The 15,074-nt window shown below is 43.4% G+C and overlaps 1 protein-coding gene across 1 annotated transcript; it reads right to left on the bottom strand.

Annotated features, from left to right (window-relative positions):
• Positions 1 to 507: 507 nt before the first annotated feature.
• Positions 508 to 1,971, bottom strand: LOC136537946 (myb-related protein Hv1-like). Its single transcript, XM_066529923.1, has 3 exons — positions 1,737 to 1,971; positions 1,496 to 1,625; positions 508 to 1,338 (listed from the first exon to the last, which is right to left on the bottom strand). Exons 1-3 carry the CDS (start codon positions 1,870 to 1,872, stop codon positions 621 to 623), a joined length of 984 nt encoding a protein of 327 aa, XP_066386020.1. The 5' UTR covers positions 1,873 to 1,971; the 3' UTR covers positions 508 to 620.
• Positions 1,972 to 15,074: the final 13,103 nt, after the last annotated feature.

Raw genomic sequence — 15,074 nt, 5'->3', positions numbered from 1 at the left:
TCAGCTTAACCTTATTTCTCATTTTGAAAAAAAAAAAAGAATAGAAGGTTTCAGTTTGTGTACATGCCCAATTAATTTCTTAACTCCTGCTGTGTAAACTCCCTTATTTTGAGCAGCAAGTTCTTTGGTGCTCCTGTGCAATATATCAGGTGGGGAAGTCTTTTATTTCCCCTCCGTTGCCAGTTTTTTTTTTTAAATCCTTTTTATCACATGAAGTGCAGATCATGCCTTCTATACCAAAATTAGGCAAACCTTGTAGATTCTGAAAATAAACTGTTTCTAGGTAGTTAGGGACAGGCAGATTCAGCGTTCAGGGTCAGCACTCGGTACAATACTGTATTCATTCACATCAGATAAATTAACAGAACAGTGCAGTTCGTACAAGCCAAAATTGCAAATGTTTCTTAAAGCAGTAGGCTGAGTAGATGAAATTTCCATTTCAAGAAACTCGTAGAAAGACACCTACCTCGAAACCAGGCATCTCTCATCTATATGAATGGTGAGAAACCTTATTTTGCTTTTAACTCAAAGAAACTCTCATCATGTTTCACCATTCCCAATGAATTCTAGTACAAATTTACACCACAATCATGCATGTACATGAAAACATAAACAAGTGGCTACTTCATCCCAAGGTTTCCAGGCTCATCAACAACAAGGCAGTACTGTTGCATCCCTTGGGAGCTCGAAGCTGCCACAGTGTTATTAGGGCAAATCAATGGGCTCAGCTCACTCCACCTCATGCTCTGATCAGTACCCGTGTCGAAGAAGCTTTCCAGGCCATCCAGCTTAACCTGGTTGAAGTGGAAGCCCTGGTCCAGCTCCAGCGTCGGCAGCATGCCAGAACCCTGCACACCGCCTTCATCAAGCGAGGTGCCGGCGTCCACCGCCAGGCATGACGACGGCGGCGGCATGAGGCCTGGACTTCCCTCGTACATTGGAGGAACACACTGAGGAACCGACAGTGCTGTGAAAGGGCCTGCTCCTCCTAGCTTATACAGAAGCTTCCGAATTGACTCATCTGCCTCATCCCCTGGGCGATGGCCTTCCATTATGGAACCTGGTATTGGTTGCAGCGGCACGGCCGCCATGGCTTGGTAGTGCCAGTTGTAGCTGGCCACTGCCATGCTACTGCTCCCGGCTGCATCCCTGGCAGTTGCTGCTTCTTGCTTCATCATCCCATCGTTTGCCGCCGCCGCCTGCTGGCGCATGAACTGATGCTGCCGCTGATCCTTGCGGGACTGCTTGCCGAAGAGCTTCTTCTTGAGCCTCGTGTTCCAGTAGTTCTTTATGTCATTGTCCGTCCTCCCCGGCAGCTGCGCCGCTATTATCGACCACCTACGCGCAGCAGGCAGCATGACTGGTCCGTTCAGGTCATAGCTAGACTCTAGCACACATCCATGTGCGTGCGTGCCTAACAGTTATTTTGCAGCTAATTCTACAGTGTGTGGATTTGATCGGAGAAAACACTAGGACGAGACCTACTGAACTTTACCTGCTGCCTATGCTGATGTAGAGGCTAAGGATTATCCTGTCCTCCTCCTCCGAGAAGCCGCCGTGCTTGATGTTTGGCCGGAGGTAGTTTAGCCACCGGAGGCGGCAGCTCTTGCCGCACCTCTTCAGACCTGCGCAGCCCCCAGATACATGATTAACCTCTTCTACTGCTGCTGCTGCTGCTGCTATCACTGCATATCTACTGCATGGCGAATTGGCGATGGCCGTGAACACATACATACCTATCTTCTGCGGCAGGGCTATCCAGTTACCGCCGGTGCCGTTCTGCTCGATGTAGGACTTGAGCTCGGCGTCCTCCTCCGGTGACCACGGGCCCTTCTTCACGGTAGCCTTGTCGCAGCACGGAGCTCTGCCCATGGCGGACGTACGTCTTCCTTTCTCCCCTCTGATGACTCTGAGCTGCTCTAGCTGGGACTCTCTCTCTTGTGAGCGAGCGGTGGATCGAGCAAGTGCTGATTAGGGCCGCCTAAACTTGGTTAGTCATGATGACGGTCTAGGCGGTGTGTTTATGCCTCCAAAAGGGAGAGGTGTATTATTGGCATGGAAAAAGGTGGCTGCTCTGATAGTAATAAAATACTGTTTGAGCGGTGGTGGTGGTGATCTGGGTTTCTGTCTTTCTAATTGTTGTTTCTTCTCTTGTATTAGAATCTCCATCAGCAGTCTCAGCCAACCTCTTCCTGAACCTGCTCTTTGTGCACCATAGACTGCTTGCAACTTCGTGTAGTTTGTTTATGTGATCTGATCTGATCTCTGCTTATAGATGACTAAACACGATATATATACCGGGATCTCATGCATAGAATACATTGCACCTGTTTAGTATTCTATTGCTTGAGCTGTACGTGTGCTAATCTTGTGCATATATACGTAGCCAGTGGCCAGTGACAGTCTGTAAGAAAACACAACATCATGCTTATTTCCCTCAAACACGCGGTACTCCTGCATGCTCGTCATTATATTGAGATAACCGCTAAATCATATGGGCGTGAAAACACACACAGGATGCCGCAAAGCAAAGGAAGAATAGAATAATAATAAAGCGAGATGCTACATACAGAAAAGGCGCAGCTAAGAAAGGGATACATACTGATTTCACACGGACTGAACACAGCACATAATTTGCATGCATTGTGGACTTGTGGAGATAAATGCAGCTATTTGCTGGATAGCGAAATACCCCTTTATTATTGGCTAAAATATGCTTTATACGATGCATATTTCGAATATGGATCTTGTATACTCGCTTTGTCCCAAAGAGTGTCATTCTCGCTTTCTGATGTCAAATACTTTCAACTTTGACCAAATATATATAAGAAAATATTAATATTTATGGTGCATAATTAGTATCATTAAATATATTTTTATAATAAACTTATTAGAGATATAAATATTGTTAATATTTTTTATAAACCTAGTCAAACTTAAGAAAGATTGACCGACACGAACCCTATAGCGACAGTCTTTTAAGGACGGAGGGAGTATATATGTATCTAGAAAAGACAGAACGGCTTACAATTTGAAAATTTGGAACGGAGGAAGTATTTATTTGATGATATAACCTTCAGGTTGCATCTTCTGAACTCCTAAACCGTGTTGGACTCGGTCACATTCATACTTGCTCCTTGTAAAGCTGATGAACTATATTTATTGGACCGGAGGTGTTTGATGCCTAAGAACCTTTCCATGGATGCTGACCAATACTGTAAGCATTTTTTGAACTATACTCGGGAACATAAGTCAAAGAATTTGCTTGATTTTCAATATACCCAGAATAAGCAAGCCATTATTGCCATTTGGCCCCGCAGTCGTTATCGATGACTCATGGAGTGGTGACGTAGCAGGCTTGCTTTCATATCTTGGTTCTTTTTTGGGTCTTTTCTGGGCATTTTGATCCTTTATTTTTTGCATTTTAGGCATGTTGTTCGTGATATACATTAAAAAGGTAGATTTTTTTTTCAGTAGGTAATTGTGAATTTGACGAGTGAAATTAATTTGAAAATCGCAAGGTTTCTCATCGTTTCTTTTCTCCCTTTCCCATCATGCTGCTTGTGCACGTCTCATGATCTTAGAACATGGTATTTCGTAATATCAGCCTGTTTGTTTCGGCTGAATTGACTTATAAGGCATGACTGAAAGTACTGCTCGCTGGTTTGGTGTGAGAGAAAAATACTGTTGGCTGGCTGATAAGCCAAGGCTTATAAGCCAGATACAGGCCGTCAAACAGTTTTTTTTTATTGTACTGAGGCCTGGTTTAGTTCCAAAAAATTTTCACCCCAAACTATCACATCGAATCTTGCGGCACATGCATGGAGTATTAAATATAGACGAAAAAAACTAATTGCATGGTTTGGTTGGAAATCGCATGACGAATGTTTTAAGACTAATTAGTCCATGATTAGCCATAAGTGCTGCAGTAACTAACATGCGCTAATGATGGATTAATTAGGCTTAATAAATTCGTCTCGCAGTTTCCAGGCGAGCTATGTAATTAGTTTTTTTTATTAGTATCCAAAAACCCCTTCCGACACCCCCGAAACATCCGATGTGACATTCAAAAATTTTTATTTCGTGAACTAAACACAGCCTGAAGCTCATATGTGTGCCCACTGTTGCAGTTTTTTTTACTGTACTGAAGCTCAAGGGTGTGTCATGAACACGTGTTTGGTGAAAAGGTGTACAGATTTGCAATCAAAGTAATTCAGGCATGAGAATGTGACACTGGATCAAAAGAGAGTAGAGGCCAGAAGCAATGACAAATAAAAAAAAAGTATGTATATGTTTGCCATCACTCGCATTCTCAAGAATCTTTGCGAAAGTAAGCTGTCATTTAGCCAGCGCTCCCTACTGTGCCGGTTTGCTTCGTCTTAAAAAAACAAAAACTGTACTAGTCTGCTGGTGAAATTGGCTTGTCTGCAACAGGGATTTTTTTTTTTGAAAACTTTAAGGGCAACTTTGGCAGTATGAGGAAATAAAGCCAGGGACTGTAGCCCCGAGGGAGAATTTTTTTTGGATCGTCCATTCCCCTCGTCACCTCTGGGATGACATCCACGTACGGGGAAGCTGCCCTGCCGTTGTTTGGCAGACTTTTTCTGGGGAAGAGAACCGCGTTTTTACCTTTTTCAGTTATTTTGGACAACTCCAGTACAAATAATTGAGAAACCATGTCTTAAAAAATAAGGAAAATCACCAAAAATCAAGAAAAATAAAAAGAGGTGAATAATATAAATAGTCACTACATATCAATGTCAGAGCCACAAAATCATGAAAAATCTCAGGTACAAGTCTCTCACCATACAAATACAGACATATCTCGGACCTTAAACCAAATCTAATAAACACAAAAGTATTATCTGACATCTAACCAACTACTAGTAGCATTCATACAGATTGTTCTACATCCTTACATCCAATAGAAAATGGGGAAGTCATAATCATATACTACAATCATCTCTAAATTGACCATCCTTACATCCAATGTCTTCTGGCATCTAGCCAAGTACTATCCAAAGTTACCAGACTTATTTCAAATCATGCACTGCTTCCACTAAGACATCTGCAGTAACACAAAATTAATGAAAGTGGTGATCTCTCATGACACGTCTGGCTCTGGAAACTGCACTTGTATATGGCCAAAATACATACAGGTAAAAGGAGATTGTTCTCATGATGTCTATGGCTATCTATCAGGTCAGACTAAGATAAATGAAATACACAACTAGCTTCATGCTCAATGCTACTTGTCTTCATCCAAATACATCAACCAAAATAATCAGCGAGGACCAAACCAAATGAGTACTGCAGTAGCAAGTTGTATACTTGTCTTTCTAGATTAAGTTAAATATCTATTCAATAACTAACAGAGGGTAAATAAATATGCATTTTTGTTTTCGTAATTCACTTGTTATTAAGGCTACATACAGCAACCCTGATGGCCAACAAGTTAAAAAAACTGAATCACTATTATGAAAAACTGAATGGAGACTTAAAAAGAAAAAGAAAAACTGGAATGCCATAGCAGACAACAAGAAAGCAATGTGTCAGATATAGTAGAAATAAAAATATAAAATAAGTTACTACTACCTGAATAACGAGCAGAGGACAACTGTATGGGACTGATCACTATGACACTATTCTACACTGAGATCAACTGTACGATAGCAGATTTCTTTACCCCAAACAGGACCTCGTCACAAAATGCAGAAATAATTGAACTCTAATAGCAGAACAAAGAAACAGAGCAGCATAACAAGGACTGACGGAGCTGTCGAGAGACTGAACGAACAGGATAAAAGATCAGGCTAAACACCTTGCAAAAAAAAAACAAAGAACACAAGCAAACTGACTGAACAGTCAGAGAAACAGAACACTAGCTGCAGACATGAACCTGATTCTTACCCACCAAACAAAAACCGAATAAAAAAGCTCTGTTGCAGTTCACCTGTTGTCAGTCAGCTTAACTGAAAAATAGAGATAGCCAATACTAGAACTTATTGACTGAAGATTCAAATAATATAGCAGCTAGATTCTTGACCGACTAGTAACTTATTGACTGCCAAATACAGCTTCTTGACCGACTAGCCAGCTGAAAGTACACATTAGGCTAGCTAGATTCTTTTCTTGGTTATAATCGTCACTTCATCAGTGTGCCTGCAGATGAGGTAGGTATAGGTCTGAACTAGAAAACCTTGGGCGCGGCGTTGCCGCGCCATTTTGGAGCTAACCAGCATTGAAATTGCGTAGAGTCTATGAGCCTTAGAATTCGATGGTGAAATAGTTGAGTTTTGAAGAGAAATCTTGCTTTAATGATAGTTTTTTTTCTCTCAAGAGAATTGTGTTTCATTTCCATTAAGAGGATAGAGTTTTATATTACAGAGGATAGTAAGAATATTATATAGCCAATATGGTTTCAAGAGTCATGTTAATCGCATAGATAACTTTGCAAGAATGTATGAAGTGATCAAACGTGTACTGTCAAACTTTTGCACAGGCAAGTTCATATTCAAATATGATTTCAGCTTCAACACTGCGAATCTTGCTTTGCACATGGTCTTTGACAGACTGTTGCGCCCAGTAATTGCCTTCCTGCGTGAACTGATTAAAATTGAACAAAGTAGCGTGTTTGTCATCTAGTTGCAGCTGCAATAGATTCTGTTTTGATGAGCACTTCGTTGGCACGGCATTAGGCAACAATAACAGCATTAGAGAAGGGAGAGGAGAGAACTCACATCTTTATTCGAGAAAAAAAGAACTCACATCTTTCTCGTGATGTAAATCTCTGCAGATTCATTTAAAAAAAAAGTAAATTTCTGCAGATCCTCTTAATATAAATCACGGCAGACCTTTTGTTGTTCTTCCAGGAAAAAAAGAAAGGCTGACCATTAATAATTGATAGACCATTCAATTATAAACGCTTACTGGACCTTGAAACGCTGGGACTACTATTTCGTGTCTCCCACTTCTGAAAGACATGGATGCAGAAACTCTAAAATTCAGCAAGTCATTTGAGTAGGCAGTGCATATTAAAAAATAGGTGAAAATATGTGCAGAAATGCAGCATACTGGAACATGCAAGTGTGCTGTAGCGCACCATAATTTTAGCAACAATATTGACTGACTGAAGAAATGAACTACTCAACTTTAGAAAAATACCGGTGAATAGATTTGTATTCAGTCAAAGGTGTTCATAATCCGAGAGGATTAAATGACCGAAAGAACTTTATATTGCAGACTGCTCCCTGCATCAAAAGTTTCTGTAAACTACTATAGAATGCAAATAGAAAAATGGACTTCACTAACAGTAACAGTACAACTCGACACTTCATGAGGCAACAGAGACTACACAACACGAAAATGTTGTATATATGGAGAGACAATTAAATTGCTGCAGATATCCAAACATAGAATTCGAGGATGTATATGCACACAGACAAGTGCTCCAGATTGTGAGATAAACCAAACCTTGCTGATGGAATGTCAGTCTCTTCCATAGCCACAGTCCATGGACCAGACGCCTTAGCATTTCGTCGAGAAGTTGGTGGACGTCCCTTTAAATTTCCACCCAAGCACTCAGCTGGCTAATCCAAGTTCAATGGACGTCTTGAAGACAAGAACATGCTGCAAGCGTGGGATGATTCTGCATTTGTGTACGGTGTACCCAATGCCTAGGTGGTTTCTCCCACTAATTCCAACATGCCGCTCGCCTCTGCTTGCACCAGTAGGGTATCCGCCCCATCCCTGCCCGTCAGTCGCGCTCGCCCAGCTAGTAGCCGCCATGGCTGCGCGTGTGGCGTGCGATCACCACCGAGGCGGCGCCATGGCTCCTGGCAGGACGTAGGCGGCGCGACATGCGGAGGTGGGGGATGAGGACCTCGGCCTGTCGAGTAGCCCGAGTTCGTGATGATTCGCGAGACTTCTGTGTGACAGGTTCGAACTAATCTGTATGTATCAGACGGTTAATCTTGCACGGAGAGCTGATCTGACGTTTAGCAGACTAGCAAGTGACGTGGCCCAATAATATGGCAGAGCTTGAACTCTGGTTTCGAAAGGTAAAGATAATCTGATACATGCAACACCCTAGGTGTTTGGCTTCCACTAAATTGCATGTCATTTCAGAAACATATGCATCATCTACGTCATCATGCCATTATCATTGAAACATACCTATGCAACATTCGCATATTCTGTTTGTTTCGTACTTTATTGCTTATGAACGTTGGTAGTGCAACATATGAATGCAACCTGAATTTCTCATACCTTGAAACATGGCAACATGGTAGTAATGTGACAAGTATAGAATAACAACCAAGTCATGAAACGTGTGAAACATTGCATTGCAACAATTGGGTGAAATGCTTGTTTTGTTGTTTCATCACATGTGATCAATTGGATTGGTATAACAATTGGGTAAAGTGGTTGATCATGGTCTAATACACCTTAACTACACTTAGGTTACTTGTTGGGACATTGTTCATATAGATCAAAATGACCAAAATGCCCTCACGTGAAGGTTTGACTTTTAATAACCCTTGGAGTGTCACTGTTTGACTGATTCAAAAGACCAACTTAGAGACCTTGCATGGCTGTGCACTCTTTACCAAAGTTGTAGCTAATTTATTAAGGAATAAAAGTTGTTTTATGATCATTTCATGAAAATGGTTAGAACATGCTCAAACATGGCCCACAAGTCAAAATTAAAGGCTGATTCCAACACTTGAAAAATTTCTAAGTGTCATAACTGGATTCAGTTTCGTGTACTCAACTTTTTCACCTTGTATCTCCCTAACATAGCCAAACCAGCTCGAGCTCCAATAACAAGAGTTGTAGTTCACATATAGATGATCAACTTTGTTAACTATGGCATAGTCTAGATCGTCACGGATTAGGAGCTAATCATCGTCAAACCTGCTCTGTCAGTCATCGTCGGTGATCACTAAATCGCGATTTTTCAGAAAACGGTCAGTGTCGCCATGGCCGACCGGCTCAGGCGACGCTCGCCGCGTGGCGTTCATGCGCTGCCGAGGTCACCACGTCGCGCGTCCGCGCTCCAGAAGAAGGCCAGCTTCTGCCCGAACGCGCTCACCGCTCCATTTCCCTCTCTCGCCTTCTCCGCACGCAGCGCCGTGTCCGCAGCAGCTCCGCCATTGCCGACCATGCGTCGCCGTCGTCGTGCGCGCTCGCCACCGTGAAAACGAGTTGCCCAGTCCGTCAGTAGCCTCGCCGTGGTCTTCTCTACCTTCTCCACCTTATCGTCGGTCCAATCGAGTCTTGGTAAGGACGAACGCGTCGTTTTCTTCCACCGCCGCCGTGGCTGTTCTCGCCGGAGATGGCGCTCCCCGCGGCTAGCTGTCCTCGCACCCTTGCCATCCCTCCTCTGTCTCGCGCTAGGTCATAGGAGCACTGCTGAAGCTCGTAGGGTCTCACATTCGAGACGTAGCGCCGTCATCTCGCCGGAGCCGGCCATGCCGTGGCCGTGCGCCGCCATTGCTCGTCGCCAACCCTGTAGCCACAGTACTAGCTTCAATTGAGGGCACCAATAGATGCGCAATGTTGTATTGAACGCCGTAGCACCGTCGGGTTTGCCGGAGTAGTCACCGGCGATGAGCTTCGCCGCCGCCCTGCTCTCCTCCCTGCCTGTCTCTCTGTCACGTGGGTCCCGCGTGTCAGCCGCTGAGGCTCAGGCGGGAGCCTGGCTAGGCTACGCCGTTGCTGGGCCGCTCGCACACGCGTCGTGGGCTGCCGTTTCTTCGGGTCGGCCCAACTGTGGCTGAGATTTGTTTTCTTATTTTGTTTTGTTTTATTATTTCATAGATTTGTATTGATATTCAAAAATATGTATCTCCTAGCATATAGATCCAAATGATGTGATTCTAATTTTGTTGAGTTCATAATAATGTCTAGTTTCTATTAAAAATATAATCCATGCCATGTTCTGTTATGAAAATAGGAGTTTCTATTTATCTCTTTTAATCATGCAAAAAATAGGGGTAATTATATCTTTTTCTAGGTAGCTCCAAATGGTATGAAATTTTTATGGTGTACTTCTCATATCATTAATAGCTTGTAGTTAAATTTTCATAAATTTTGGACACTATATGTAAGAGATAGAAAATTATCTTGTTTGCATGGATGGATCTTGTGTGAATTTTCATAATTTTTCTAAAGATCCAGTAAAGGTAAAATTTGGTGAGTGCTATTCTTATGCTAGAATGATACTAGGAAAAATAAGAAATCTATTGCTTGACACTTTTCAATAGGGTTTCCTAATTATGCTAAAAATAGACATGCCACCTATTATTTTGGATACAGCAAGTTCTGCTTGCTCAATGGCTTTGAAATTTTTATGGTAGTCTATGTGAAGCATGAGATAGCTACTGTAATTTTTGTAGATTTTTATGAATAGTTTTACTATATATTGCTTTAATCACCTAATTAACTAAATAAATTGGAAAAGGATATTGAATAATTTATTTAGAAGTTAGCACTATACTTTCTAGTGTTCCTCTGGTATGTGCAACAAGTTGGTAAACTTGGTTTGGTCAAATTAGGCCTTTACATCATCATTAAATAATTAAGTTAGTAACCCTGTCATTTCTGGACAGATTCTAGATTTACTGGAATTCGATTTGGTTAACGTAAGTATCATGCTGTGATGTTTACAATTGTTTTGTAGAGAATTTCATAAGCTTTCCAGAATGTCCTCATGCAAGTTATTTGGAATTGTAGAACTCTGGTTATGATTGAATTAAGGGACTACTTGTGTGCATATGAAACTTTAAATGTTAAATTATGTATGCCTTTACTATTTCTAAGTTATGGTAATGTTCCTAGGTGTTAGGCCTTTAACTGAAGATGAGCATCTTTATCTTAGGTTATGCAAGTTATGTAAGTTGATCTTGTTCTTTAAGTTAAGTTAGATACATGCTTAAAGTGATTTGAATAGAGCTATTTTACTCGGTAAACGGGTGTCCAGAGATGTTTTCGTTAAACATTTAATGTGATTCATTCATCATGAGCATCATGTCATTCCTTATGCATCCATGATATTTATCTTGTGCATCGGCATGCAATAGGTGTACCGGAGGGAGTAACACTGCTAGAATTCGAGGAACCGAGCGAGCAGCAGCAGCCAACACCGGAAGTTCAGGAGGTGCAGCATTCAGGAGAAGTACCAGACGAGGTCGCCGTTGAGTGCCCGGATCACCGTCCTTGCAACTTTGTGAAAGGCAAGCCCCGGAGCATTTTAAGCCTCCTAATTTTCGAAATGCAGTTACAGTATTATTGTTACATATATTGTTGCATTAAGTTTAGGTGTTGGATGCAAACACTTGCTGCATTGGTTACCCAATCCTTGTCCAGATATTGTTACCCTAAATCCTATGTAGCTCAGGCTCGTGTAGTGCTTAGCCCTGCTTAAACACGGTAGAAGTCGGGTGATTTCCTGTCACCTGCGAGATATAGGAAGATACATATGGCACGGTTGGCTATATTTGCTATCGTGGAAAAGAACCAGTCTTAATTTGAAATGAAGACCGGATGGAGGCTTGCCGGTTTGTAGTGACTCCGTCTGTGTCGCTTAAGGACTGATTCTTGGAGCCTTTCCTGTTCATGTTGAACGCATGCCTCTCTCTTAGTTGGCCGTGTCCGAAGACCGACCGCGAAGCCGAGTAGCTCAACTCAGGCCGAGAGTCGATAAGTATAAAGTACGCCTCGGAAGGGAGCCGTAGGCGTGAGTCCAAGGGCAGGTGATTTAAAAGTCCTGATCGTCCTGGTAGAAGGGTAATCCCTGAGAGCGCTGGCGCTGATCGAACCCGCGAATTTGGTTCCTGAGTTGTCCCAAAGGTAACCCACGGCTACCCTTGCTAAGTATGCCAGGGTGAGAGTTAGAAATACCCCCTCAGCTGAGTTGTAATTCGATTCGAGTCGCTGTCTCTCCCGGTTAGTGAGAACTTGACGGGCTTATCTCCAATGTAGATACACTAAATAACATAATGGTTCAGAAATGATGATATGATGATGACAGCCTTATTATACCTGCTATGGTTAATATTGTTTGCTCCTAATAAGTGAGTGCTCTAGTACAGGTGCTAATCTAGTGGACAGGTAAATGATGATAAGCTTGATGCTAAGTTTAAATTGGTTACTATAATCATACGCTCTTTTACGCAACTGTGTCAAGCTAGCCCACCTGAAAAGCCTTGCATGATCCTTGATGTCTTTTATTTCTGGTTTGACGGGTAAGTCTAGCTGAGTACCTTCTCGTACTCAGGGTTTATCTCCCACCTGTTGCAGATGATCAGTTCTACTTTGGTTGCTGCAAGTACTGCCTTCTCCTAGCTGGGGATGAAGACTAGACCGTTGGATGCGGTCTCTACTAGTTCTCGTACCTGATAATGCTTTTGTGGGACATGACTCAGACTTGGCAATGTAATTGAAAACTATAATGTTTTGTACTAAACTATGTTGCTTCCGCACACTCAAACTTGGTTTGTAATATTCTATTTAAACTCTGATGGATGTAATCCGAATGCTTATTATGAAATGTTGTAACGGATGATGTGTTGTGTTGAATCACTACGATCTTAGTTTGTATGTCGAGAGTTGGTTGAAATCCTTCGTGATTTCCGGACTACCGGGATTATGGGAGCTTAAGTACAGGAATTTGATCGCTTCGGTGATTGTTTTTGTACTTACGTTTTTATGATTTGATCGGTTCTGTTACAATACATGTCAACAAAATCATCAAGAACTGATGATTAAGGCAGTGGAAATTCACTCAATTTAGAGTGGAGATTGACGTGTGTACTCTTATTGAAGCGAGCATTGTATTAAGCCAAGTCGTACTCTGTCAGTTAGTCACCTCCGATCAAAAAGTAAAATCTGAAATCTACCTCTAGTCACCATCTAGCAGGCTAGCACACTAGCTGAACAAACCAAGACTACAATATTAAGAGAATAGCACAGCTAAGCTAAAAAAATCACTCGCCCTGCTCATAACCAAGTCAAATCATCTCACACTCTTCAAGCTGCCTCTTAAGAGGCTTCAGATCCAACACTGATTGCATAACAAGACAGTACTACATCTACAAACAAATTGACCATCTCCTACACTGCACATGAAGCTATAACACAGAAACCTACAGCAGCACATCAGACCACCATGAATCAGACCACCATGAATCCATGACCGACCACTGAAACAGAATGCAACGAATCAGTAGCAGGCGGAGAACTAACCTGTATCTCCGCGGCATCGTGTTGCTGCCAGACGGGACAATGGGAGCAGAAGCAGTGTCTTGGCTCATGGACCGGTACCTCCAAGATCTACAAGAAACAATGAAAATCTGGGTCAAACCCTAGCGTATCGAGAAACTACTGTTGGGGAAGGAGATGCAGGTGGAGGAGGACCGACCTGCAGAGACGGATGGCGATAGCGACGGCGGTGGAGGAGCGAGGAGGCGGCGGTGTGGGTGAGACAGCCGCCAATGTGATTTCTAGAGATCGACGTGGAGCCGTGAATTTCAGGAGGAACGTCACCGCCGAGCGCTGGGAGATGCGTCGCCGGTCGTAGGGAGAGATGCGCCGATAGTCGCCGGCCACCGAGTATGCGCCGACCACGAGATGCTGGGGTGGCGGCGGCGGAGGCCTCGCGACTCGCAAACTGCGTGAGCGAAAGCGAACGAGTCGACGACAGGGTCAGGGAAACCCTCGCGGCCTCGCGACTGGGCGGCCGGATGCTGTGGTGGCTTGCAAGTCGCACGGGGAAACCCTCCCGGCCTAACGAGTCGTGGATTTCTTCCTCGCGGAAAACGCAGGAAAGCGGGCTTCGATCCGCGCCTTGGTGGGCTGCCAAAGGACGCACAAATTTGGCCCGGGGAAGAATGGCACGGGGCAGATTAGCCCAGGGAAAAGGCCGGGATCTCGCAGGGAATCTGGGCTGCCAAAGTAGGCCTAACGGGGGATAAATCCCCACCTGATTTTATTGATTTATAGCGCTGTTTACAAGAGATTACAAGAGATTTGTACAGGAGGATTTTCGCTACAAATGGTGATGGTCTAAAATTACTTTGGATCTGTGTTCACCGAAGAGTCAAAGATTTTGGACCACTCATCTATGACTCTTTTACTTTTCTTGGGCATTCTAGCTCTCCAAAGGTTTGCCTCAGTTTTGCACGATAGAATTAATTGCCTGAGAGTGAGTTGCTCATCTCTGAAAACGAAGGCATTTCTTCTTTTCCATAACTGCCAGCAGCAGAGGGTGACAAACGCACTGTATTGGTCGTCCGGTATACCTCTGATCTTCTAAATGATGTGCCAATTGTTGCTCTGAAGATTGGCGCTTGACTGTAAACCTATTGCTGACCAGAAATGGACAGCTATGGGACACTGGAAAATTACATGATCCGGTGTCTCATGATCCGCTCCGCAGATCGAGCAGGCTGGTGAGTCAACAATCTTCTTACGGTATAAGTTGGACGGGCACTGGATTTTTCCTTTGAGAAGTAGCCAGAAAAACAGCTGCACTCGTGGTGGAGCAACGTTCTTCCAGATGAAGGAGGATGTTGCATCATTTTCCTGTCCTTTAGCCTTGAGCAATCGATAGATGGCAGATGTGTCCAGTTTATCTTTAGTGCGGCTGAAGGCCGATAGCCGCTTGTCCGGCTGGTCTGATAACTGGGATTGCTGAAGAATAACATTCAATTGCCGGAGTTCATGCTGTGCTTGACTTGACAGGCGGTTCACAAAGCGTCCCTGGAGGTTTGAGCTGATTGCTTGCTGCACCGTGCACATCTTCCTGATGCAATGGGAAAAGAGTCTTGGGAAGCGATCTTCTAGTGCTTCATCCCCCGTCCAGACACCAGTCCAGAAAAGAGTGGATCGCCCATCTCCCAGCTGAACTGTTGTCAGTGCTTGATATAACGGCAGTAGCGATTTGATGACTGAGGAGCTCCCAGTGGTGACCCAGGTTATCTCCTTGCATGTTGGCAATGTCTGCTCTTTCCCTGATCCAGTTTGCCCAGGCCGACAAGTCCGCACAGTGAAGGCGGTGGATGAGGTTCAGC

Source organism: Miscanthus floridulus, chromosome 2 (genome assembly GCF_019320115.1).
Source record: "Miscanthus floridulus cultivar M001 chromosome 2, ASM1932011v1, whole genome shotgun sequence".
Classification (NCBI taxonomy): Eukaryota; Viridiplantae; Streptophyta; class Magnoliopsida; order Poales; family Poaceae; genus Miscanthus; species Miscanthus floridulus.
This window is presented reverse-complemented; position numbering and strand designations above follow the sequence as displayed.

Excerpts from the sequence above, each read along its gene's own strand:
- LOC136537946 (XM_066529923.1), bottom strand. The coding sequence starts at position 1,872 with ATGGGCAGAGCTCCGTGCTGCGACAAGGCTACCGTGAAGAAGGGCCCG. Across the intron at positions 1,626-1,736 it reads AGCCCTGCCGCAGAAGATAG|GTCTGAAGAGGTGCGGCAAG; the intron begins GTATGTATGTGT and ends GGGGCTGCGCAG. Across the intron at positions 1,339-1,495 it reads TACATCAGCATAGGCAGCAG|GTGGTCGATAATAGCGGCGC; the intron begins GTAAAGTTCAGT and ends TGCTGCGCGTAG.